At 41.6% G+C, this 26,519-nt stretch overlaps 1 protein-coding gene across 1 annotated transcript; it reads left to right on the top strand.

Moving 5' to 3' along the window:
• The first annotated feature begins 267 nt into the window (after positions 1-267).
• LOC115188997 (tyrosine-protein phosphatase non-receptor type 2-like) lies at positions 268-14,204 on the top strand. Its single transcript, XM_029747809.1, has 10 exons — positions 268-465; positions 6,164-6,254; positions 6,395-6,495; positions 7,188-7,286; positions 8,625-8,762; positions 8,839-9,048; positions 10,027-10,188; positions 10,940-11,063; positions 11,101-11,380; positions 13,082-14,204. The coding sequence occupies exons 1-10, from the start codon at positions 409-411 to the stop codon at positions 13,269-13,271; spliced, it is 1,452 nt and encodes a 483-aa protein (XP_029603669.1). The 5' UTR covers positions 268-408; the 3' UTR covers positions 13,272-14,204.
• The last annotated feature ends 12,315 nt before the right edge of the window (positions 14,205-26,519 follow it).

Here is a 26,519-nt window from a genome sequence, read left to right as displayed (position 1 = left end):
AATAATAACATTGTAGTAATTTATCAGATGCTCTTTTCCAGAGTGACTTACAGTAGTGAATGGATACATTTCAGACATTTTTTCTCCATACTGGTCCCCCGTGGGAATTGAACCCACAACCCTTTGCATTGCAAACATCATGCTCTACCAACTGAGCCACAGGGGACCCCAACCAACTCATAATCAAGCTTTGATTATTTGAATCAGCTGTGTAACGTTAGAGCAACAACCAAAACGTGCACCCAGGACCGGGTTTGGGAACCCCCCTGGTGTAGATGACGTAGATCCCCCCCACCACCACCACTCAGTCGGTGGCTGTCAGGTTGAGGCTAGCCAGCTAACTTACCATTGACAACGATAACATTCAAAACTATTTTCGCGCAAGACAGAAATAGCCAAAATACCAAAATGGATCAACAGTTTGAGGAAATTGATTCGTCTGGACAGTGGCAAAACCTTTATAATGTAAGTTGGGCATTCAATGTGTTTATTTTTTGGGGGGTTGCTAACCTAGCAAACGTTAGCTAGCCAATTTAGTTAGCAACATAGCTATCTGCCGGTTACTAGCTAGCAATTATGCACATTATCCATCATACTAGCTAGCTCAAAACGATGTAATTTTAACGGTATATTGAATGGATAATACTAGTCAAACTGGTGTTGATCCTGAAAGATAAACGAAGCTTTACAGATAAAGAGTCAGACTTCCGGGAAACGTACATCAACATTAGCTTGCTAGCCTGTTTCTGAGAAATAGCAAAGACTTCCTGTAATAGTATGTGCGCATGTGTTGCCAATGTCATATCTTGGAAACTGGACAGGTTACAGTGAAGTGGATGTCTGGAACACAAGTTAACTACTACCTATATAACTACTACCTATATAACAACCTACTATATAACTACCTACTATATAACTACCTACTATATAACTACCTACTATATAACTACCTATATAACAACCTACTATATAACAACCTACTATATAACTACCTACTATATAACTACCTACTATATAAACTACCTACTATATAACTACCTACTATATAACTACCTACTATATAACTACCTACTATATAACTACCTACTATATAACTACCTACTATATAACTACCTACTATATAACTACCTACTATATAACTACCTATATAACTACCTACTATATAACTACCTACTATATAACTACCTATATAACTACCTACTATATAACTACCTATATAACTACCTATATAACTACCTGTATAACTACCTACTATATAACTACCTACTATATAACTACCTATATAACTACCTACTATATAACTACCTACTATATAACTACCTATATAACTACCTATATAACTACCTACTATATAACTACCTATATAACTACCTATATAACTACCTACTATATAACTACCTATATAACTACCTATATAACTACCTACTATATAACTACCTATATAACTACCTTATACTCTATAACTACCTAATCCTAACCTACTATATTAACCTACTATAATAACTACCTATACTACCTATATAACTACCTATATAACTACCTACTATATAACTACCTACTATATAACTACCTACTTATAACTACTACTATATAACTACCTATATAAACTACTACTAATTAATCCTATATAACTACCTACTATATAACTACCTAATAACTTACCTATATAACTACCATATAACAACCTATATAACAACCTATATAACTACCTACTATATAACTACCTATATAACTACCTACTATATAACTACCTACTATATAACTACCTACTATATAACTACCTACTATAAAACTACCTACTATAAAACTACCTACTATATAACTACCTACTCTATAACTACCTCTATAACTACCTACCTCTATAACTACCTCTATAACTACCTCTATAACTACCTCTATAACTACCTCTATAACTACCTCTATAACTACCTACTATATAACTACCTACTATATAAACTACCTATATAACTACCTACTATATAACTACCTACTATATAACTACCTACTGTATAACTACCTATATAACTACCTACTATATAACAACCTATATAACTACCTATATAACTACCTACTATATAACTACCTACTATATAACTACCTATATAACTACCTATATAACTACCTATATAACTACCTACTATATAACTACCTACTATATAACTACCTACTATATAACTACCTACTATATAACTACCTACTATATAACTACCTACTATATAACTACCTACTATATAACTACCTATATAACTACCTATATAACTACCTACTATATAACTACCTACTATATAACTACCTATATAACTACCTATATAACTACCTATATAACTACCTACTATATAACTACCTATATAACTACCTATATAACTACCTATATAACTACCTACTATATAACTACCTATATAACTACCTATATAACAACCTACTATATAACTACCTACTATATAACTACCTACTATATAAATACCTATATAACTACCTACTATATAACTACCTATATAACTACCTACTATATAACTACCTATATAACTACCTATATAACTACCTACTATATAACTACCTATATAACAACCTATATAACAACCTATATAACTACCTACTATATAACTACCTATATAACTACCTACTATATAACTACCTATATAACTACCTACTATATAACTACCTACTATATAACTACCTACTATATAACTACCTATAGGCAGGATTATAGACAGTTATAGCAGAGGGTCTAGGCTAGGGACATGATATATGTTATAGACAGTTATAGTAGCGGTATACCCCGTAGTAAGCTGACCTTGCTAATTAGTTAGGTAGTGTATACCCCGTAGTAAGCTGAACTAGCTAATTAGTTAGGTAGTGTATACCCCGTAGTAAGCTGACCTTGCTAATTAGTTAGGTAGTGTATACCCAGTAGTTAGCTGACCTAGCTAATTAGTTAGGTAGTGTATACCCCGTAGTAAGCTGACCTTGCTAATTAGTTAGGTAGTGTATACCCAGTAGTAAGATGACCTAGCTAATTAGTTAGGTAGTGTATACCCAGTACCCAGTAGCAAGCTGACCTAGCTAATTAGTTAGGTAGTGTATACCCAGTACCCAGTAGCAAGCTGACCTAGCTAATTAGTTAGGTAGTGTATAGCCAGTAGTAAGCTGACCTAGCTAATTAGTTAGGTAGTGTATACCCAGTAGTAAGCTGACCTAGCTAATTAGTTAGGTAGTGTATACCCAGTAATAAGCTAACCTAGCTAATTAGTTAGGTAGTGTATACCCAGTAGTAAGCTGACCTAGCTAATTAGTTAGGTAGTTAATACCCAGTAATAAGCTGACCTAGCTAATTAGTTAGGTAGTGTATACCCAGTAGTTAGCTGACCTAGCTAATTAGTTAGGTAGTGTATACCCAGTAGCAAGCTGACCTAGTTAATTAGTTAGGTAGTGTATACCCAGTAATAAGCTGATCTAGCTAATTAGTTAGGTAGTTAATACCCAGTAATAAGCTGACCTAGCTAATTAGTTAGGTAGTGTATACCCAGTAGTAAGCTGAACTAGCTAATTAGTTAGGTAGTGGTATACCCAGTAGTTAGCTGACCTAGCTAATTAGTTAGGTAGTGTATACCCAGTAGTTAGCTGACCTAGCTAATTAGTTAGGTAGTGTATACCCAGTAGTTACCTGACCTAGCTAATTAGTTAGGTAGTGTATACCCAGTAGTTAGCTGACCTAGCTAATTAGTTAGGTAGTGTATACCCAGTAGTTAGCTGACCTAGCTAATTAGTTAGGTAGTGTATACCCAGTAGTAAGCTGACCTAGCTAATTAGTTAGGTAGTGTATACCCAGTAATAAGCTGACCTAGCTAATTATTTAGGTAGTGTATACCCAGTAATTTATTTTTTTATTTTTTATTTATTTCACCTTTATTTAACCAGGTTAGGCAAGTTGAGAACAAGTTCTCATTTACAATTGCGACCTGGCCAAGATAAAGCAAAGCAGTTCGACAACATACAAAAACACAGAGTTACACATGGAGTAAAACAACATACAATCAATGATGCAGTAGAAAAAAATAAGACTATATACAATGTGAGCAAATGATGTGAGATAATGGAGGTAAAGGCAAAAAAATGCCATGGTGGCAAAGTAAATAAAGTATGGCAAGAAAAACACTGGAATGGTAGATTTGTAGTTTGAAGAAAGTTAAAAGTTAAAATATAAATAATATGGTGCAAAGGAGCAAAATAAATAAAATAAATAAATACAGTAGGGGAAAAGGTAGTAGTTTGGGCTCAATTAAAGATGGGCTATGTACAGGTGCAGAGATCTGTGAGCTGCTCTGACAGCTGGTGCTTAAAGCTAGTGAGGGAGATAAGTGTTTCCAGTTTTAGAGATTTTTGTAGTTCGTTCCAGTCATTGGCAGCTGAGAACTGGAAGGAGAGACGACCAAAGGAGGAGTTGGCTTTAGGGGTGACCAGAGAGATATACCTGCTGGAGCGCGTGCTACAGGTGGGTGCTGCTATGGTGACCAGTGAGCGGAGATAAGGGGGGACTTTACCTAGCAGGGTCTTGTAGATGACCTGGAGCCAATGTGTTTGGCGACGATTATGAAGTGAAGGCCAGCCAACGAGAGCATACAGGTCGCAGTGGTGGGTTGTATATGGGGCTTTGGTGACAAAACGGATGGCACTGTGATAGACTGCATCCAGCTTGTTGAGTAGGGTATTGGAGGCTATTTTGTAAATTACATCGCCGAAGTCGAGGATTGGTAGGATGGTCAGTTTTACGAGGGTATGTTTGGCAGCATGAGTGAAGGATGCTTTGTTGCGAAATAGGAAGCCAATTCTAGATTTCACTTTGGATTGGAGATGATTGATGTGAGTCTGGAAGGAGAGTTTACAGTCTAACCAGACACCTAGGTATTTGTAGTTGTCCACAAATTCTAAGTTAGAACCGTCCAGAGAAGTTATGCTGGATGGGCGGGCAGGTGCAGGCAGCGATCGGTTGAAGAGCATGCATTTAGTTTTACTTGTGTTTAGGAGCAGTTGGAGACCACGGAAGGAGAGTTGAATGGCATTGAAGCTCGTCTGGAGGGTTGTTAACACAGTGTCCAAAGAAGGGCCAGAAGTATACAGAATGGTGTCGTCTGCGTAGAGGTGGATCAGAGATTCACCAGCAGCAAGAGCGACATCATTTATGTATACAGAGAAAAGAGTTGGCCCAAGAATTGAACCCTGTGGTACCCCCATAGAGACTGCCAGAGGTCCAGACAGTAGGCCCTCCGATTTGACACACTGAACTCTGTCAGAGAAGTAGTTGGTGAACCAGGCGACGCAATCGTTTGAGAAACCAAGGCTACTAAGTCTGCCGATGAGGATGTGGTGATTAACAGAGTCAAAAAAATAGTAATAAGTAATAAGCTGACCTAGCTAATTAGTTAGGTAGTGTATACCCAGTAGTTAGCTGACCTAGCTAATTAGTTAGGTAGTGTATACCCAGTAGTAAGCTGACCTAGCTAATTAGTTAGGTAGTGTATACCCAGTAGTAAGCTGACCTAGCTAATTAGTTAGGTAGTGTATACCCAGTAATAAGCTGACCTAGCTAATTAGTTAGGTAGTGTATACCCAGTAATAAGCTGACCTAGCTAATTAGTTAGGTAGTGTATACCCAGTAATTAGCTGACCTAGCTAATTAGTTAGGTAGTGTATACCCAGTAATAAGCTGACCTAGCTAATTAGTTAGGTAGTGTATACCCAGTAATAAGCTGACCTAGCTAATTAGTTAGGTAGTGTATACCCAGTAGTTAGCTGACCTAGCTAATTAGTTAGGTAGTGTATACCCAGTAGCCAGTAGTAAGCTGACCTAGCTAATTAGTTAGGTAGTGTATACCCAGTAGTTAGCTGACCTAGCTAATTAGTTAGGTAGTGTATACCCCGTAGTAAGCTGACCTAGCTAATTAGTTAGGTAGTGTATACCCAGTAATAAGCTGACCTAGCTAATTAGTTAGGTAGTGTATACCCAGTACCCAGTACTAAACATTTCTAAGAGGTCGATAGGTAACTTGTTTGTTAGTTCTCTTACTGCAGATGTCTGCTTGGTTAGTCGCTGTATAGATCGTCAGACCTGGTCACATTTCAACGACAGTCATTGGCTGGTATTCGTTCTCATGTTTTTCCTCAGGAAATCCGAAGCCAAGCCAGTGACTACTCATATCAGACGGCAAAACGTCCAGAGAATCAGAACCGAAACCGGTACAGAGACGTCAGCCCCTGTGAGTATTTCTGTCTGTGCAACTATCGTTCATGAAGTAGCCTTACGCTGGTCGTCGTTGGGATGAACGTTTTGCAACTTGACGATTCGCAATAGTTTTTTAATTTACACGTTTTAAATATCTTTCGTCTCTTGTTTCAGATGATCACAGTCGCGTTAAACTTGAGAACTCTGAAAATGACTACATCAATGCAAGTTTAGTCATGGTGGAGGAAGCTCAAAGAATCTATATCCTGTCTCAGGTCAGTACATACAAGTAGTGAAGCCCAAAGAATCTATTTCCTGTCTCAGGTCAGTACATACAAGTAGTTAGGTCATGGTGGAGGAAGCCCAAAGAATCTATTTCCTGTCTCAGGTCAGTACATACAAGTAGTTAGGTCATGGTGGAGGAAGCCCAAATAATCTATTTCCTGTCTCAGGTCAGTACATACAAGTAGTTAGGTCATGGTGGAGGAAGCCCAAAGAATCTATATCCTGTCTCAGGTCAGTACATACAAGTAGTTAGGTCATGGTGGAGGAAGCCCAAAGAATCTATATCCTGTCTCAGGTCAGTACATACAAGTAGTGAAGCCCAAAGAATCTATTTCCTGTCTCAGGTCAGTACATACAAGTAGTTAGGTCATGGTGGAGGAAGCCCAAAGAATCTATTTCCTGTCTCAGGTCAGTACATACAAGTAGTGAAGCCCAAAGAATCTATATCCTGTTTCAGGTCAGTACATACAAGTAGTTTAGTGATGGTGGAGGAAGCCCAAAGAATCTATTTCCTGTCTCAGGTCAGTACATACAAGTATCTCAGACGTTTCCGTTCATTATGTACTGATCATTTGAAGTGAGATTTTCTCTAAACACGTACTAAGGATTGTGGATGTATATTTTGAAGGTTGGTCTGTGTTTCAGTTGGTGATGAAGCAGTGTGTTGTGTTTTCTCCCAAAGGGCCCCCTGAAGAACACCTGCAGTCACTTCTGGTTGATGGTCTGGGAGCAGAACTCCAAAGCTGTTATAATGCTGAACAGAATCATAGAGAAAGGGTCTGTAAGTAGCCTACATACATGTTATAATGCTGAACAGAATCCTACATAAATGTTATAATGCTGAACAGAATCCTACATAAATGTTATAATGCTGAACAGAATCCTACATAAATGTTATAATGCTGAACAGAATCCTAGAGAAGGGATCTGTAAGTAGCCTACATAATGCTATAATGCTGAACAGAATCATAGAGAAAGGGTTTGTAAGTAGCCTACATAAATGTTATAATGCTGAACAGAATCCTACATAAATGTTATAATGCTGAACAGAGTCCTAGAGAAGGGGTCTGTAAGTAGCCTACATAAATGTTATAATGCTGAACAGAATCCTAGAGAAGGGGTCTGTAAGTAGCCTACATAAATGTTATAATGCTGAACAGAATCCGACATAAATGTTATAATGCTGAACAGAATCCTACATAAATGTTATAATGCTGAACAGAATCCTAGAGAAGGGATCTGTAAGTAGCCTACATAATGCTATAATGCTGAACAGAATCATAGAGAAAGGGTTTGTAAGTAGCCTACATAAATGTTATAATGCTGAACAGAATCCTACATAAATGTTATAATGCTGAACAAAATCCTAGAGAAGGGGTCTGTAAGTAGCCTACATAAATGTTATAATGCTGAACAGAATCCTAGTGAAGGGGTCTGTAAGTAGCCTACATAAATGTTATAATGCTGAACAGAATCATAGAGAAAGGGTCTGTAAGTAGCCTACATAAATGTTATAATGCTGAACAGAATCCTACATAAATGTTATAATGCTGAACAGAATCCTAGAGATGGGGTCTGTAAGTAGCCTACATAAATGTTATAATGCTAAACAGAATCCTAGAGAAGGGGTCTGTAAGTAGCCTACATAAATGTTATAATGCTGAACAGAATCCTAGAGAAGGGATCTGTAAGTAGCCTACATAAATGTTATAATGCTGAACAGAATCATAGAGAAAGGGTCTGTAAGTAGCCTACATAAATGTTATAATGCTGAACAGAATCCTACATAAATGTTATAATGCTGAACAGAATCCTACATAAATGTTATAATGCTGAACAGAATCATAGAGAAAGGGATCTGTAAGTAGGCTACATAATGTTATAATGCTGAACAGTGAGGACCAACACACTCTAGGCCATACAACCAAGTGAGGACCACCACACTCTAGGCCATACAACCAAGTGAGGACCACCACACTCTAGGCCATACAACCAAGTGAGGACCACCACACTCTAGGCCATACAACCAAGTGAGGACCACCACACTCTAGGCCATACCATCCCATCAAGTGTTCAGGTTGGGCCAATCACTAATGTATTGTCCCACCCCCCCCAATAGGAGAAGTGTGCTCAGTACTGGCCTACAGCTGAGGGACACCAGTTGTCTTATACAGACACAGGGTTTGTTGTGACGCTGGTGAAGGAAGAGGACATGTCCTACTACGTCATACGAGTGTTGGAGCTGAGGAACACCGAGGTGAGTTTCTACGTCTCCGTGGACGTCTCCGTTGTCACGAGGAAGTTGTTGTTATTAAATCACATGCCTTGTCCAGACAGGAGAAACCAGAGAGATATACCACTTTCACTACACCACCTGGCCTGACTTCGGCGTCCCAGAATCCCCGGCCTCTTTCCTCAACTTCCTGGTTAAGGTGCGGGAGTCTGGCTCATTGGGGCCGGAGCATGGGCCCTCCGTGGTCCACTGCAGCGCTGGGATTGGACGCTCAGGGACCTTCTCATTGGTTGACACATGTCTCATTCTGGTAACCTCAATACTTCCTGTTTTACATTGTTATTGAATTCCCTGCTTGGTATGAAAGTAGACTAGCGTCCTGTTCAGGGTCTGTGATTGGACATTAAGCTGGTCTCGGACAGGGCTTTACTACTTGGTATGAAAGTAGACTAGCGTCCTGTTCAGGGGCTGTGATTGGACATTAAGCTGGTCTCGGACAAGGCTTTACTACTTGGTATGAAAGTAGACTAGCGTCCTGTTCAGGGTCTGTGATTGGACGTTAAGCTGGTCTCGGACAGGGCTTTACTACTTGGTATGAAAGTAGACTAGCGTCCTGTTCAGGGGCTGTGATTGGACATTAAGCTGGTCTCGGACAAGGCTTTACTACTTGGTATGAAAGTAGACTAGCGTCCTGTTCAGGGTCTGTGATTGGACGTTAAGCTGGTCTCGGACAAGGCTTTACTACTTGGTGTTTCACATCAGCTTCCTGGTCAAACTGTATTTCTATTTATTTATTTATTTATTTCACCTTTATTTAACCAGGTATTTATATATTATATGTATAACCCTTTATTTAACCAGGTAGGCTAGTTGAGAACAAGTCCTTTATTTAACCAGGTAAGCTAGTTGAGAACAAGTCCTTTTTTTAACCAGGTAGGCCAGTTGATAACAAGTTCTCATTTACAATTGCGACCTGGCCAAGATAAAGCAAAGCAGTTCGAAATGGGGGTAAGGCAATAAATAGGCCGTAGTGGGTAAATTATTACAATTTAGCAGATTAACACTGGAGTGATAGATGAGCAGATGATGATGTGCAAGTAGAGATACTGGGGTGCAAAAGAGCAGAAATAAATAACAATATGGGGATGAGGTAGTTGGGTGGGCTATTTACAGATGGGCTATGTCTCCAGTCTAAATTCACTGTTCAGCATTATGTAGAACAGCCCGTCTTCACTCGTCCCTGATGTCGAAGGTGACGTCATTCTCCCTCTCTCTCTCTCCGGTGTAGATGGACAAGAGGAAGGACCCGTCGTCAGTAGACATCCAGAAGGTTCTGCTGGACATGAGGGAGTACCGGATGGGTCTGATCCAGACTCCTGACCAGCTACGTTTCTCCTACAGGGCCGTCCTGGAGGGAGCCAAGAGCATCATGGGAGACTGCTCCGTACAGGTAACACCGCTGCTAACCCTAACCACACACCTAGCTAGCTGGGGGAGCCAAGAGCATCATGGGAGACTGCTCCGCGCGAGCGCATTTCGTGACAAAAAATGTCAAAATTTTCCATTACCGTACTTAGAAGCATGTCAAACGCTGTTTAAAATCTATTTTTATGCAATTTTTCTCGTAAAATAGCGATAATATTCCAACCGGGCGACGTTGTATTCATTCAAAGGCTGAAAGAAAAAAATTGAGAATTCTCGTAAACGCGCATCTCCAGTGCCACTGTCCCCAGGCTGACCACTCACAAACTCTCCTGCTGTTCTTCGCCCAGAGACAGCAGACACCCCATTCCACTTTCTGGCGGCTTTAGAGAGCCAATGGAAGCCTTAGAAAGTGTCACGTTACAGCACAGATGCTGTATTTTCGATAGAGATGCAACAGAAGGAGAACAAATTGTCAGACAGGGCACTTCCTGTATGGAATCTTCTCAGGTTTTGGCCTGCCATATGAGTTCTGTTATACTCACAGACACCATTCAAACAGTTTTAGAAACTTTAGAGTGTTTTCTATCCAAATCTACTATAGTATATGCATATTCTCGTTTCTGGGCAAGATTAGTAACCAGTTTAAATCGGGTACGTTTTTTATCCGGCCGTGCAAATACTTCCCCCTAGCCCCAACAGGTTTTAAGTACTGTCCTGTCTGTCTGTATGAGGAGCTGTTGGTCATTAACTACTGTCCTGTCTGTCTGTCTGTCCAGAGCCAGTGGAGAGAGCTGTCCAGAGAGGACAGAGCGACCGTGTGTCAATCACCACCTGCCCCCCCTCCCAGGTCTCTCTCCGACGCCCCCGCCCCCCCCTCTTCCCCCGCCACGCCCTCTAGATGCCCCCACCCCCCCTCTACCCCCGCCACGCCTTTCAGACGGCCCCGCCCCCCCTCTACCCCCGCCACGCCCTTCAGACGCCCCCTCCCCTCCTCTACCCCCGCCACGCCCATTAGACGCCCCCTCCCCCCCTCTACCCCCGCCACGCCCATTAGACGCCCCCGCCCCCACGTCCCCCAGTTGGCCCTCAGAAAAGCCCAACGGCCAGCCACTGCCCTGTGTGGAGCCTGAGGCTGTGGCGTTGTCCAGAGAGGACCGGACGTCAGGAGACGGGACAGATCCAGACAGCTCAGAGAAGGACCTGGCGGAGGTGCCAAGGTCAGTACACCTCGAGGTGTATTCCCCTCTACTGCTTCTTTCTATTGTCTGCTTAACTCCCTCCTTCTGAAGCTGGCTGTGGGCCTTTAGTGCTGGACAGACTGGTTAGATGGCATTCAATTAGGACCCTTCCAGACTCACATGTTTAGATGGCATTCAATTAGGACCCTTCCAGACTCACATGTTCAGATGGCATTCAATTAGGACCCTTCCAGACTCACATGTTTAGATGGCATTCAATTAGGACCCCTTCCAGACTGACATGTTTAGATGGCATTCAATTAGGACCCTTCCAGACTCACAGGTTTAAGAGGCATTCAATTAGGACCCTTCCAGACTCACATGTTTAGATGGCATTCAATTAGGACCCTTCCAGACTTGCACGTTTAGATGGCATTCAATTAGGACCCTTCCAGACTTGCATGTTTAGATGGCATTCAATTAGGACCCTTCCAGACTCACATGTTTAGATGGCATTCAGTTTGGACCCTTCCAGACACATGTTTAGATGGCATTCAGTTAGGACCCTTCCAGACTCGCATGTTTAGATGGCATTCAATTTGGACCCTTCCAGACTCACATGTTTAGATGGCATTCAGTTTGGACCCTTCCAGACACATGTTTAGATGGCATTCAGTTAGGACCCTTCCAGACTCGCATGTTTAGATGGCATTCAATTTGGACCCTTCCAGACTGACATGTTTAGATGGCATTCAATTAGGACCCTTCCAGACTCACATGTTTAGATGGCATTCAATTAGGACCCTTCCAGACTCACATGTTTAGATGGCATTCAATTAGAAACCTTCCAGACTCGCATGTTTAGATGGCATTCAGTTAGGACCCTTCCAGACTCACACGTACAGAAGGCATTCAATTAGGACCCTTCCAGACTCGCATGGTTAGATGGCATTCAATTAGGACCCTTCCAGACTCGCATGTTTAGATGGCATTCAATTAGGACCCCTTCCAGACTCGCATGTTTAGATGGCATTCAATTAGGACCCTTCCAGACTCGCATGTTTAGATGGCATTCAATTAGGACCCTTCCAGACTCACATGTTTAGATGGCATTCAATTAGGACCCTTCCAGACTTGCATGTTTAGATGGCATTCAATTAGGACCCTTCCAGCCTCACAGGTTTAAGAGGCATTCAATTAGGACCCTTCCAGACTCACATGTTTAGATGGCATTCAATTAGGACCCTTCCAGACTTGCACGTTTAGATGGCATTCAATTAGTACCCTTCCAGACTTGCATGTTTAGATGGCATTCAATTAGTACCCTTCCAGACTCACATGTTTAGATGGCATTCAGTTTGGACCCTTCCAGACTGACATGTTTAGATGGCATTCAATTAGGACCCTTCCAGACTCGTATGTTTAGATGGCATTCAATTAGGACCCTTCCAGACTCGCATGTTTAGATGGCATTCAATTAGGACCCTTCCAGACTCGCATGGTTAGATGGCATTCAATTAGGACCCTTCCAGACTCACATGGTTAGATGGCATTCAATTAGGACCCTTCCAGACTCGCATGTTTAGATGTCATTCAATTAGGACCCTTCCAGACTCGCATGTTTAGATGGCATTCAATTAGGACCCTTCCAGACTCACATGTTTAGATGGCATTCAGTTAGGACCCTTCCAGACTTCTCTGTCCATGTAATGAAACCCTCATCTTATTATCTAATTCCAGCCTGAGGAAGAGACACAGGAAGGAGCGTATTGCCAGCACGGCCAAGAAGCTTCACCTGATGAAACAGAGACTGACGGACACAGAGAGGCAGAGAGAACGCTGGTTGTACTGGAGACCTATCCTGCTCAACATGGGGGCTGGAGCTGCCGTGGCCTTGGGTCTAGTGGTGGTCTGGATCTTCTCCCAGTGATACCCCCCCTCCCTCTGTTTGAGCTGCCGTGGCCTTGGGTCTAGTGGTGGTCTGGCTCTTCTCCCAGTGATACCCCCCCTCCCTCTGTCTGAGCTGCCTTGGGTCTAGTGGTGGTCTGGATCTTCTCCCAGTGATACCCCCCCTCCCTCTGTTTGAGCTGCCGTGGCCTTGGGTCTAGTGGTGGTCTGGCTCTTCTCCCAGTGATACCCCCCCTCCCTCTGTCTGAGCTGCCTTGGGTCTAGTGGTGGTCTGGCTCTTCTCCCAGTGATACCCCCTCTCCCTCTGTTTGAGCTGCCGTGGCCTTGGGTCTAGTGGTGGTCTGGCTCTTCTCCCAGTGATACCCCCTCCCTCTGTCTGAGCTGCCTTGGGTCTAGTGGTGGTCTGGCTCTTCTCCCAGTGATACCCCCTCCCTCTCTGACTCTTCTTTTTTGCACCAGTACCTGGGACACGGTACCCCCCCCTCTCTCTCTCTCTCTGTAGGTACATTCTCATGGTCTGTTTGTGCATAACAGGACTATTTATTTCTACAGGTCAAAACCAAGGTTCGGGTCAATTCCATTTTGATTCCTGTCATTCAGGAAGTACACTGAAATTCCAATTTCAATTCGCTTCAAGCTTTTTTTCTTTTTTTTTTCTTCAATGATTTAACATTTCGAATGTAGTTTTACTTTCTGAAGAATTGAATTGTTGTTGAGCTCAACCCTGGTGAACAGATCAGAGCACTAGATCAAACCGTCCCGGCGGATATTTTGTTTCCTGTTAAAGATCTTCATGGTAACATCTTCTCTCAGTCTGTTTGGTTCTCCAGTTAGCAGAACCTGATGAATGTACTGTCTGAACCTCCCACCCTCCCCCCCATATGCCGCAGCAACAGACATGATGAGCAAAAGGCTCAGGACGAAACAGCAAAAGGCTCAGGACGAAACAGCAAAAGGCTCAGTACAGAACAACAAAAGGCTCAGTACAGAACAACAAAAGGCTCAGTACAGAACAACAAAAGGCTCAGTACAGAACAACAAAAGGCTCAGTACAGAACAACAAAAGGCTCAGTACAGAACAACAAAAGGCTCAGTACAGAACAACAAAAGGCTCAGTACAGAACAACAAAAGGCTCAGTACAGAACAACAAAAGGCTCAGTACAGAACAACAAAAGGCTCAGTACAGAACAACAAAAGGCTCAGTACAGAACAACAAAAGGCTCAGTACAGAACAACAAAAGGCTCAGTACAAAACAACAAAAGGCTCAGTACAGAACAACAAAAGGCTCAGTACAGAACAACAAAAGGCTCAGTACAGAACAACAAAAGGCTCAGTACAGAACAACAAAAGGCTCAGTACAGAACAACAAAAGGCTCAGTACAGAACAACAAAAGGCTCAGTACAGAACAACAAATCATTTTGCCGTTTTGCTTTTCTTCCAGTCGTTCTTTATTTCATTTTAAAAGGTCAGTTTTTTTTTCATTGATTTGATTGATGTACATATTTTGACATGAAGTAATTCAAAGGCTGTTTTTCACCTTTTTTGATCCTTCAATAGAATGGTTTTATCTAGTTGGAGTATTATTCATCTGATGCTGGCTGACTGGCTGGCTGACTGACTGGCTGGCTGGCTGGCTGGCTGGCTGGCTGACTGGCTGATGCCCAGCAGACAGTAAGGAGAAGTGATGTTAAGCAGTAGCCTTGGTCTCTGTGTTGCAGCATGGACAGAGAAACTCCTCTCTGTGTGTGTGTGTGTGTGTGTGTGTGTGTGTGTGTGTGTGTGTGTGTGTGTGAGTTCATGTCAGAAATGAGCCTGTCCTGCAAGCTTATGGAGCCACAGGGACCAATGTAAAGACTCTATGTTCGTAGTGCAAATCCCAGGTTTGGTGGTCAAAGCGCCTGTCAGTCCAAGGTGAAGGAAATTAACGTTGTTGAAAGCAAGCTAGGTAACAATATATGATATGGATGTATCTTTTAGTTTGTTGCTTTTTAACCCCCCCCCCCCCAATACTTGAATGTGCCTTTACGATAATCCCAGGGTTATTTTCCATAGTAACGTGACGGGGAACGGATCACGTTCTTTGCTAATAGGACAGAGTTTACGTCGTATGACCCCGAAGAGTTTACGTCGTATGACCCTGAAGAGTTTACGTCGTATGACCCCGAAGAGTTTACGTCGTATGACCCTGAAGAGTTTACGTCGTATGACCCTGAAGAGTTTACGTCGTATGACCCTGAAGAGTTTACGTCGTATGACCCTGAAGAGTTTACGTCGTATGACCCTGAAGAGTTTACGTCGTATGACCCTGAAGAGTTTACGCCGTATGACCCTGGAGAGTTTACGCCGTATGACCCTGAAGAGTTTACGTCGTATGACCCTGAAGAGTTTACGTCGTATGACCCTGAAGAGTTTACGTCGTATGACCCTGGAGAGTTTACGTCGTATGACCCCGAAGAGTTTACGTCGTATGACCCTGGAGAGTTTACGTCGTATGACCCTGGAGAGTTTACGTCGTATGACCCTGAAGAGTTTACGTCGTATGACCCTGAAGAGTTTACGTCGTATGACCCTGAAGAGTTTACGCCGTATGACCCTGAAGGGTCGTTGTCCTGTATACTGTTGATGAATCAAATCGGAATGTATGGTCGTACGGCCCACAGGTGCGTACCAAATGTGTCGTTAGCATGTACTAAACCCCTAGGATGACATGTCTTCTTTATGTCATCCTAGGCACTAAGTCCTTGTGATAGAATGACTCATTGGTTACGTTCTCAATGGTGCCCTATTCTCTTTATAGTGCACTACTTTTTGCAAAGGGCTCTGGTCTAAAGTAGTGCACTATATAGGGAAAAAGGTTTGCCATAGGGCTCTGGTCAATAGTAGTGCACTATATAGGGAAAAAGGGTGCCATTTGGGACTCAAACATTGTGATGACACTGGACGATCCTCCACCATTGGTTATGGTTTAAGGTTTAGGCAGGGAATACTGGCCTCAGTAAATACTGGCCTCAGTAATACTGGCCTCAGTAATACTGGCCTCAGTAATACTGGTCTCAGTAAATACTGGTCTCAGTAAATACTGGCCTCAGTAAATACTGGCCTCAGTAAATACTGGACTCAGTAAATACTGGCCTCAGTTAATACTGGCCTCAGTAAATACTGGCCTCAGTAAATACTGGTCTCAGTAATACTGGTCTCAGTTAATACTGGCCTCAGTAAATACAGGCCTCAGTAAATACTGGCCTCAGTTAATACTGGCCTCAGTAAATACTGGCCTCAGTAAATACTGGTCTCAGTAATACTGGTCTCAGTTAATACTGGCCTCAGTAAATACTGGCCTCAGTAATACTGGCCTCAGTAAATACTGGCCTCAGTAATACTGGCCTCAGTAAATACTGGCCTCAGTAAATACTGGCCTCAGTAATACTGGCCTCAGTAATACTGGCCTCAGTAATACTGGTCTCAGTAAATACTGGTCTCAGTAAATACTGGTCTCAGTAAATACTGGCCTCAGTAAATACTGGTCTCAGTAAATACTGGCCTCAGTAAATACTGGCCTCAGTTAATACTGGCCTCAGTAAATACTGGCCTCAGTAAATACTGGCCTCAGTAAATACTGGTCTCAGTAATACTGGTCTCAGTTAATACTGGCCTCAGTAAATACAGGCCTCAGTAAATACTGGCCTCAGTAATACTGGCCTCAGTAAATACTGGCCTCAGTAATACTGGCCTCAGTAAATACTGGCCTCAGTTAATACTGGCCTCAGTAAATACTGGCCTCAGTAAATACTGGTCTCAGTAATACTGGTCTCAGTTAATACTGGCCTCAGTAAATACAGGCCTCAGTAAATACAGGCCTCAGTAATACTGGCCTCAGTAAATACTGGCCTCAGTAAATACTGGCCTCAGTAATACTGGCCTCAGTAAATACTGGCCTCAGTAATACTGGCCTCAGTAAATACTGGCCTCAGTAAATACTGGCCTCAGTAAATACTGGCCTCAGTTAATACTGGCCTCAGTAAATACAGGCCTCGGTATATACTGGCCTCAGTAATACTGGCCTCAGTAAATACAGGCCTCGGTATATACTGGTCTCAGTAATACTGGACTCAGTAATACAGGCCTCAGTAATACTGGCCTCAGTAAATACAGGCCTCGGTATATACTGGTCTCAGTAATACTGGTCTCAGTAATACAGGCCTCAGTAATACTGGACTCAGTAATACAGGCCTCGGTATATACTGGTCTCAGTAATACAGCCTCAGTAATACAGGCCTCAGAACAGCATGGACCATATCATTCCATTTGTTTGTTGTTTCCCATTCAGGTGAGTTTTGTGAAACTGTGGAGCTGCAGTTAGAACAGATAAAAACAACCTGAACTTGTTCAATAAAATGTATTTTTTTATAACCGAAACATGCTTATGGCTGAGTTGGTCCGTTTTCAATCAGTGATGCCTCTAGTCTTAGAAGGAACTGAAATCTCGTGTTTATATAGAAGGGAGGGAGAAGGGAGAGATGTGATTGTATACAAATGTAAGCGAGGTTTGCAAATTGACCGCAAGAAGCCAAAACAGATAATGTTTGACTAAAACATAATTTCAGTCTACAAATGATTTGTAATTATGTTCCATCCCTCCTCCCCCTCTCCGACCATCCAGCTGCTGAACCTAATTGATGATCTGTCCTCTAGACTATGTCCCAAAATGACTACATTTAGGAAGTAGACCTCGTCTTGTTTCATCTGTGCTTGACAAAAGGTTAAAGTGCCCCCCCCCCCCCCTCCTCCCTCCCCCATAATTCCATCCTCCCTCTCCGCTGTCTCAGCCTCTATCTGATGGCTGGAATCTGGTTGATCACAGTGATTTCATTGTGGTTTATGATGTGAATCAATGCAGGTACAACGAGAGACCACTCATGCCACATTCCCAGGAATGTATTCAAGTGTTTCTAGAAGAGGCCTTTTTTTTGGTCATACATCCAGTAATTTCGTTTTTCTCCAGCCGCGTAGCCAGCAGCATCCATTTGCCCCACGCAGGACCGCTGAGTTTGTCACGGCTGTTTGAAGGATCGGACCAAAATGCAGCGTGTTCGTAGTTCCACATATTTATTAAACGTGAAACTAAATGCAATACACTTAAATACTTGAAAACACAAAAACAACAAACCGTGATGCAGAGAGGAGAACATACTACTCAAAAGATAATCACCCACAAACAGGAAGAGAAAAACCCCTACTTAAATATGATCTCTAATCAGAGGCAATGAGGATCAGCTACCTCCAATTAGAGATCAACCCCAAACAATCCCAACATAAAAGTAGACAAACTAGAACTTAAACATAGAAAACATAGAACACCCCCTGTCACGCCCTGCCCTACTCTACTATAGAAAATTACATCTTACTAGGGTCAGGACGTGACGAGTTATTATTATCTGGGAAGAACTGTCATTTGATTTGCAGTAAGGTTCTGGGAAATACAGTTCTCTCATCTAAACAAGGACGGCGTATTTCTCTGCTTGTAAAATGGTTTGTGGGGTTCAATAATGTGCTTGTCTTTTTTTATACTATGATTTATTAAAACATGAACTGATGCAGTGGAGAGGTTTAAAGATCTTTTAAAAACAGTTATGGCATTTGATTTATTATAAGAGTCCTGACTTGGGGAGTATGAAACCGTTTTAAATGTCAGTATGAAACATTTAAAGCAATGATATGTAGATAAACATGTTTATACACAGTGCCTTCAGAAAGTACATGTTTATACACGGTGCCTTCAGAAAGTACATGTTTATACACGGTGCCTTCAGAAAGTACATGTTTATACACGGTGCCTTCAGAAAGTACATGTTTATACACGGTGCCTTCAGAAAGTACATGTTTATACACGGTGCCTTCAGAAAGTACATGTTTATACACGGTGCCTTCAGAAAGTACATGTTTATACACGGTGCCTTCAGAAAGTACATGTTTATACACGGTGCCTTCAGAAAGTACGTTTATACCCGGTGCCTTCAGAAAGTACTTCACTCCCCATTACTTTTTCCATGTTTTGTTTTGTTACAGACGGAATTTTAAATAGTTTTTTTTTGTCAATCAAGATATATATATATATATATATTTTTTTAATATTATTATTTTTCTTCCCGTTTGACATTAGAGTATTTTGTGTAGATAGTTGATAAACAACGACAATTAAATGAATTTTAATCCCACTTTGTAACACAACAAAATGTGGAAAAAGTCAAAGGGTGTGAATACTTTCTGATAACCAGAGATATTAGAGAACGGAGGAGATGGGAATTCCACAACCAGAGATATTAGAGAAAGGAGGAGATGGGAATCCCACAACCAGAGATATTAGAGAAAGGAGGAGATGGGAATCCCACGACCAGAGATATTAGAGAAAGGAGGAGATAGGAATCCCACAACCAGAGATATTAGAGAAAGGAGGAGATAGGAATCCCACAACCAGAGATATTAGAGAAAGGAGGAGATGGGAATCCCACAACCAGAGATATTAGAGAAAGGAGGAGATGGGAATCCCACAATCCCACAACCAGAGATATTAGAGAAAGGAGGAGATGGGAATCCCACACCCAGAGATATTAGAGAAAGGAGGAGATGGGAATCCCACAACCAGAGATATTAGAGAAAGGAGGAGATGGGAATCCTATTGGTCAATAAATGGCGGAAGGCATATCTGCGTCACACGGTTGCTAAGATAATCGCCACGCAATCTCTTTTCAAAGTCAGGGTATGATGCCACGTTCTAAAACTGTCCAACTTGCTAACTGGTTGTAGTTCTGCACGTGCCACGTTCAACCAGTTAGCAAGTCAAACATTTCCTGAGTTCCAACAAGCACGTGAACATAGCAATCAGGCCTGGAATTTAGTGGCAATTTCTGAAAGGTATTTTTATCATATGAAACCTCTTGCATTTCTGATGTGCTTTTGAGAACAGTGTTTTCCCACTAATTGCCATTTTGGAACATTTGAACATCTTGGCCATGTTCTGTTATAATCTCCACCCGGCACAGCCAGAAGAGGACTGGCCACCCCTCATAGCCTGGTTCCTTTCTAGGTTTCTAATCTCCACCCGGCACAGCCAGAAGAGGACTGGCCACCCCTCATAGCCTGGTTCCTCTCTAGGTTTCTAATCTCCACCCGGCACAGTCAGAAGAGGACTGGCCACCCCTCATAGCCTGGTTCCTCTCTAGGTTTCTTCCTAGGTTCTGGCCTTTCTAGGGAGTTTTTCCTAGTCACCCCTCATAGCCTGGTTCCTCTCTAGGTTTCTTCCTAGGTTCTGGCCTTTCTAGGGAGTTTTTCCTAGCCACCCCTCATAGCCTGGTTCCTCTCTAGGTTTCTTCCTAGGGTTCTGGCCTTTCTAGGGAGTTTTTCCTAGCCACCGTGCTTCTACACCTGCATTACTTGCTGTTTGGGGGTTTTAGGCTGGGTTTCTGTACAGCACTTTGAGATATCAGCTGATGTAAGAAGGGCTATATAAATAAATTTGATTTGATAGCCTACTGCCTTGTGCTTTTATAATCCTGCCTCATGGGCATTGTTGTGTTTTTATAATGTGAAGAAATAGCCTAATTAGTTGATCAACATTTTAAGCTAAACGTTCTGATCTTTTACATTTTGCCTCATTGCTTTTAAAAGTTGTTTTGTTGATGTACAGTGGTTGTATTCATTTGTGATCTGAAACTGCACTAGAGTCTGTTTTAGAAAATGTATTTCTCGCAGAGAAGGACAAGACGACCAATAGAACAGGTGAACCTTTTGTACTATGGGGGAATAGTATGTTGACATAGGCTAGTGCTTATGCTGTTCCTTAGGCCTACTGATCTGGTTGGCTGACGGAAAGGAAATATGGTGTCACGGTTGTCGTAGGAACGAGAGGACCAAGGTGCAGCGTGTATGTCGTTCCACATTTTTATTTACACTGTGAAACTATGCAATACATAAATAAACTGAAAGACAAAAAAACAACAAACTGTGACGCAGAGGTGAAACATACACAACTCAAAATTAATCTCCCACAAAACCCAGGTGGAAAAAACCCCTACTTAAGTATGATCTCCAATTAGAGACAACGAGGACCAGCTGCCTCTAATTGGAGATCATCCCAAACAAAACCCCAACATAGAAATACAAAACTAGAACCTAAACATAGAAATAGAAAACATAGGGGAAAAAAATGGATAGCCTACTTCGGTGCTGAGATGTCTGTTAGAAGGACCTGATCACATGACGAACATTGACTAATAAGAATTGAGATAACTGACAGAGCCCTGTGAGTAAGAGGTACTTCGTAGCACGGCGATTGGCAGCTGGGAGAAGGGAATTATAACTATTATATTCCTCCCAAAGGGCACAACGGTCACTTTAGCTGAAAGCCATGGATTTCATTAGGGAGCATTATGATGCTGCTGGCAGCAACAGTGGAGAAACCTGCCTGTTTTCATCGATAGTCTCCAACATAATGTGACTATTCTAAAGCTAAACGATATTACAGAGAATAAGTTAATTATTAAAGATTTGTAATTGTTGTACTTCTTCATGAAATTCAATGCTAATGTTGGGCTTTTGAGCTGGCGCCCAATCGACTTCCGCTGGATGAGTTCGAGCAGATCCCTGTTGTGACCTTCGCCTACATGTCAAATGTATGAAATTGGTCCAAAAAAATCATGTGATTTAAAGGTCATGATGTTTTGACTGCGAGTTTCTGCGGTGGCTCTTTTTCCAACTTCCTCCTGTAGCCATCGCCTGCATTGTGGGAAGATCTGTCATCAACCAATCATCAGGGTGTTTTTTGTGTGACCCATGTGACCAAAGACATGACTGAAACAGGAACTCCTTACAAAAAAATGTACTTTCACTGATACCATGGTACAGTCTGAATCATGGAAATGTACCGTGGTACTTTCACTGATACCACGGTACAGTCTGAATCATGTAAATGTACCATGGTACAGTCTGAATCATGTAAATGTACCGTGGTACTTTCACTGTGTCATGTACGTTTGTAGGAGGAGACCAAGGCGCAGCGTGAATATCGTTCCACATATTTTATTATAAAGCGAAACTACGCAAGACATACAATAAACAAAACAACAAACCGTGACGACCGAGGTGCAACATGCACTAACTCAAAATAATCTCCCACAAACAAAAGTGGGAAAAACAACTACTTAAATATGATCCCCAATTAGAGACAACGATGACCAGCTGCCTCTAATTGGGAATCATCCCCCCCCCAAAAAAAGAAAAACAGAAGCTCGAGCCAAACAACAGAACTAAATAAACTAGATAAACCCCCCCAGTCACGCCCTGACCTACTCTACCATAGAAAATAAGAGCGCTCTCTGGTCAGGACGTGACACACTGATACTGTCCGTGTATAGGTGATGAGGAAAGGAGTCAATCGCAGGACACCGAACTGAGTAAAAAAATAAGTAATTTACTCAAATAAAAATTCAGTATACAAAATCCACGCAGGGAAAACAAGAACTACAAACACAACGAACAATACCAACAGTAAGAACAATAACGCACAAAAACATCATGATGACCAGAGGGTTTAAATAGGGAAGTAATCATAACCAAATGGGAACCAGGTGTGAACAATCAAGACATAACCAATCGACAAAGAAACGTGGCTCGGCGGCAGCTAGAAAGCCGGTGACGAGGACCGCCGAACGCCGCCTGAACAAGGAGAGGCACCAACTTCGGTGGAATGCGTGACAGATACCATGGTATAGTCTGAATCATGGAAATGTACCTAGGGTTTAGCCTTGAAATATGACGGTACTACCATGGTGCTGCCATTGTACCTAAATATTACTGTTAGGGTTTGACCAACTATTTGTTTGCATAACCTATATAATATAACAAAGAAGCTATGCTATAATATTACGTTTATACTCTATATGATAAGAGCATACTGCTGTGTGAGAGGAAGGGGCTCATGGGATGTTGAGTCATATGGAAAGAATGCAGATGCTGTGAATCAGGGATATGGAAGAGCTTGTTAAAAGATAAGGGCGGGATATGGGTGAACTGTATATGCGGAGGGGTGTCGGGGTTTTAGAGAACTGTGCATTGTGCAGTCACAAGATAAATCGACTGCCAAAGATAATATCTTCGCCCGGCAACAGGAGGCGTCTCGAGGTTGGGACCAACCTGCACGCCAATGATAGGATGAGTAAGTTTAAACCACGCTCATCCTCCCTCTGACAGGCCAGCAGTGAGTGGGAACTATCTCTGTCAGAGTATTTCATGAAAAGAAAAGGATGTGAAACTCAGTTCTCTGTCTGCCCTGCGTGGTGACACAGCGACCCCGTATATACAAACATCATATTTACCATAAATGTGTTTGCATTAATTAAAGTACAAAGAAATCAGAAATGATGTGCTGACTATTTTGTTCTGATACCAGATTCGAATTGACGCGACCTGATATTACCAACGGTATTGCATCATTTATACCACGGTATAGATATGGAAATGTACCGTGGTTTTAAACTGCATTATACAGTCTACCATAGTAATGCACAATTATTTATAAATGGTAGTAACAATTTATCATATTGTCACGTCCTGACCTTAGAAAGCTGTTATTTTCTATGGTAGAGTAGGTCAGGGCGTGACAGGGTCTTTTTCTAGTTTAGTTTTTCTATGTTGTCATGTTCTTGTTTTGTATTTCTATGTTGGGTTTTTGTTTGGGATGATCTCCAATTAGAGGCAGCTGGTCATCGTTGTCTAATTGGAGATCATACTTAAGTAGGTGTTTTTTCCACGTGGGTTTGTGGGAGATTGGTTTTTGAGTTAGTGTATGTTTCGACTCGGCGTCACGGTTTGTTGTTTTTGTTCGTTCAGTTTATTGTGTATGTATTGCATAGTTTCACAGTGTTAATAAAATGTGGAACGACACACATGCAGCACTTTGGTCCACTCCTTCCTACGACAACTGTGACACCTATGGTAGCATCTGTATTAATTCTGCATTACTGTAGTACAATGGCAGTTTAATGCATTAAATTAATAAACTCCTCAAGGTCGAAAGAGGTTGGTTGGTATTATAGTGATCAGTTGTTGAAAAAGTCCCCAATTGTCATACTTCATTAAAGTAAAGATACCTTCATAGAAAACTACTCAAGTAAAAAGTAAAGTCACCCAGTAATTCTACTTGAGTAAACATCTAAAAGTATTTGTTTTTAAATATACTTAAATATAAAAAGTAAAAAATATAAATACTTTCAAATTCCTTATATTAAGCAAAGCAGGCGGCAAAATGTTGTTGTTTTTAACATTTGCGGATAGCCAGGGGCAGAATCCAACATAATTTCCAGAAGATGTATTTGTGTTGAGTCCTCCAGATCAGAGGCAGTAGGCATGACAACTTGTTCTCTTGATACGTGTGTGAATTGGACCGTTTTCCTAACAAGGGAAAATGTACGGAGTAAAACGTACATTTTCTTTAGGAATGTAGTGAAGTAAAAGTTGTCAGAAATGTATATAGTAGTACGGGTAAGTTTCTGATAAAGTCAGAGGCTGGCTGCTGTTGTTGATCCTAGTTTGTAACGTTAAAGAAAAAGTGATCATACTTATGTATTGATACTACCGGTTTATTTTGCTCATGTTTTGGGGAGAAAAACACCAGATAAACTAATATATTTGAAACGTTATCAGCATATGGTATGAAACACCAAGAAGCCGAGTGTAATGGCATATGTTGTTGTTGTTTTGATAATTAAACGTCAGGCTAAAGTTAGCTCCAGTCAAGCTAGCCTGCGGGTGTCATGGCAACAGGACCGAGTGTAACGGTATATGTTGTTGTTGTTGTTTTGATAATTAAACGTCAGGCTAAAGTTAGCTCCAGTCAAGCTAGCCTGCGGGTGTCATGGCAACAGGACCGATTGTAAACAGGAAAACAACTTTCTGTTTTTAAGGATATGTTGACAATTATAGGATGAAAGTGTATCTATGAGATAAGATGAGGATGTATACCTTTTTACAAATAGTTTTTATTTTTTGTAAGTATGTTGGCTATTTTAGAATTGTATATGAGTATCCATCCCAAGTCAGTTGAATTAAGAGAGAGACAACTGAAAACTGCATTGAAGAGAGAAGCCTCTGATAAACTATTTTAAATCTTTCAAGGTTTCAGACTCCCTTCATTCTTCTCACCATACCCTATCCAGGTCCCAAGGTTTAATAGTGTACACTACACTACTAGACCATGTCTGCTGTGGTTTTTCACTATGAGTTAAAGGAGTTTAATAGGGTACACTACACTACTAGACCATGTGTTGTGGTTTTTCACTGAGTTAAAGAGGTTTAATAGGGTACACTACACTACTAGACCATGTGTTGTGGTTTTTCACTGAGTTAAAGGAGTTTAATAGGGTACACTACACTACTAGACCATGTGTTGTGGTTTTTCTCTGAGTTAAAGGAGTTTAATAGGGTACACTACACTACTAGACCATGTGTTGTGGTTTTTCTCTGAGTTAAAGGAGTTTAATAGTGTACACTACACTACTAGACCATGTGTTGTGGTTTTTCACTGAGTTAAAGGAGTTTAATAGGGTACACTACACTACTAGACCATGTGTTGTGGTTTTTCACTGAGTTAAAGAGGTTTAATAGGGTACGAGGCCTATGCGTTTGCCATTGCAGAGCTAGTAGTCAATGTTGCATTATGTGAGTACCATAAATTACTACGTTTCTGGTCACTTTACCCCCAAAAAACGGTGGGACACAGACCATCATAATACATTGTAAACAGCTCCCATGTTTTCATGTTTCACTACATGCTGCTAGTACAAAACCATGGTTCATTTTTACCATGGTAGCTAATACCATGTAACAAAATGTTTTCACCAGTGCCATGCTATTGTCCTGCCATGCTGTTGTCCTGCCATGCTATTGTCCTGCCATGCTATTGTCCTGCCATGGTATTGTCCTGCCATGCTATTGTCCTGCCATGCTGTTGTCCTGCCATGCTGTTGTCCTGCCATAGTATTGTCCTGCCATGGTATTGTCCTGCCATGGTGTTGTCCTGCCATGGTTTTGTCCTGCCATGCTATTGTCCTGCCATGCTGTTGTCCTGCCATGCTATTGTCCTGCCATGCTATTGTCCTGCCATGGCATTGTCCTGCCATGCTATTGTCCTGCCATGCTGTTGTCCTGCCATGCTGTTGTCCTGCCATAGTATTGTCCTGCCATGGTATTGTCCTGCCATGGTTTTGTCCTGCCA

The sequence above is a fragment of the Salmo trutta genome, unplaced genomic scaffold (assembly GCF_901001165.1).
Source record: "Salmo trutta unplaced genomic scaffold, fSalTru1.1, whole genome shotgun sequence".
Lineage (NCBI taxonomy): Eukaryota > Metazoa > Chordata > Actinopteri > Salmoniformes > Salmonidae > Salmo > Salmo trutta.
This window is presented reverse-complemented; position numbering and strand designations above follow the sequence as displayed.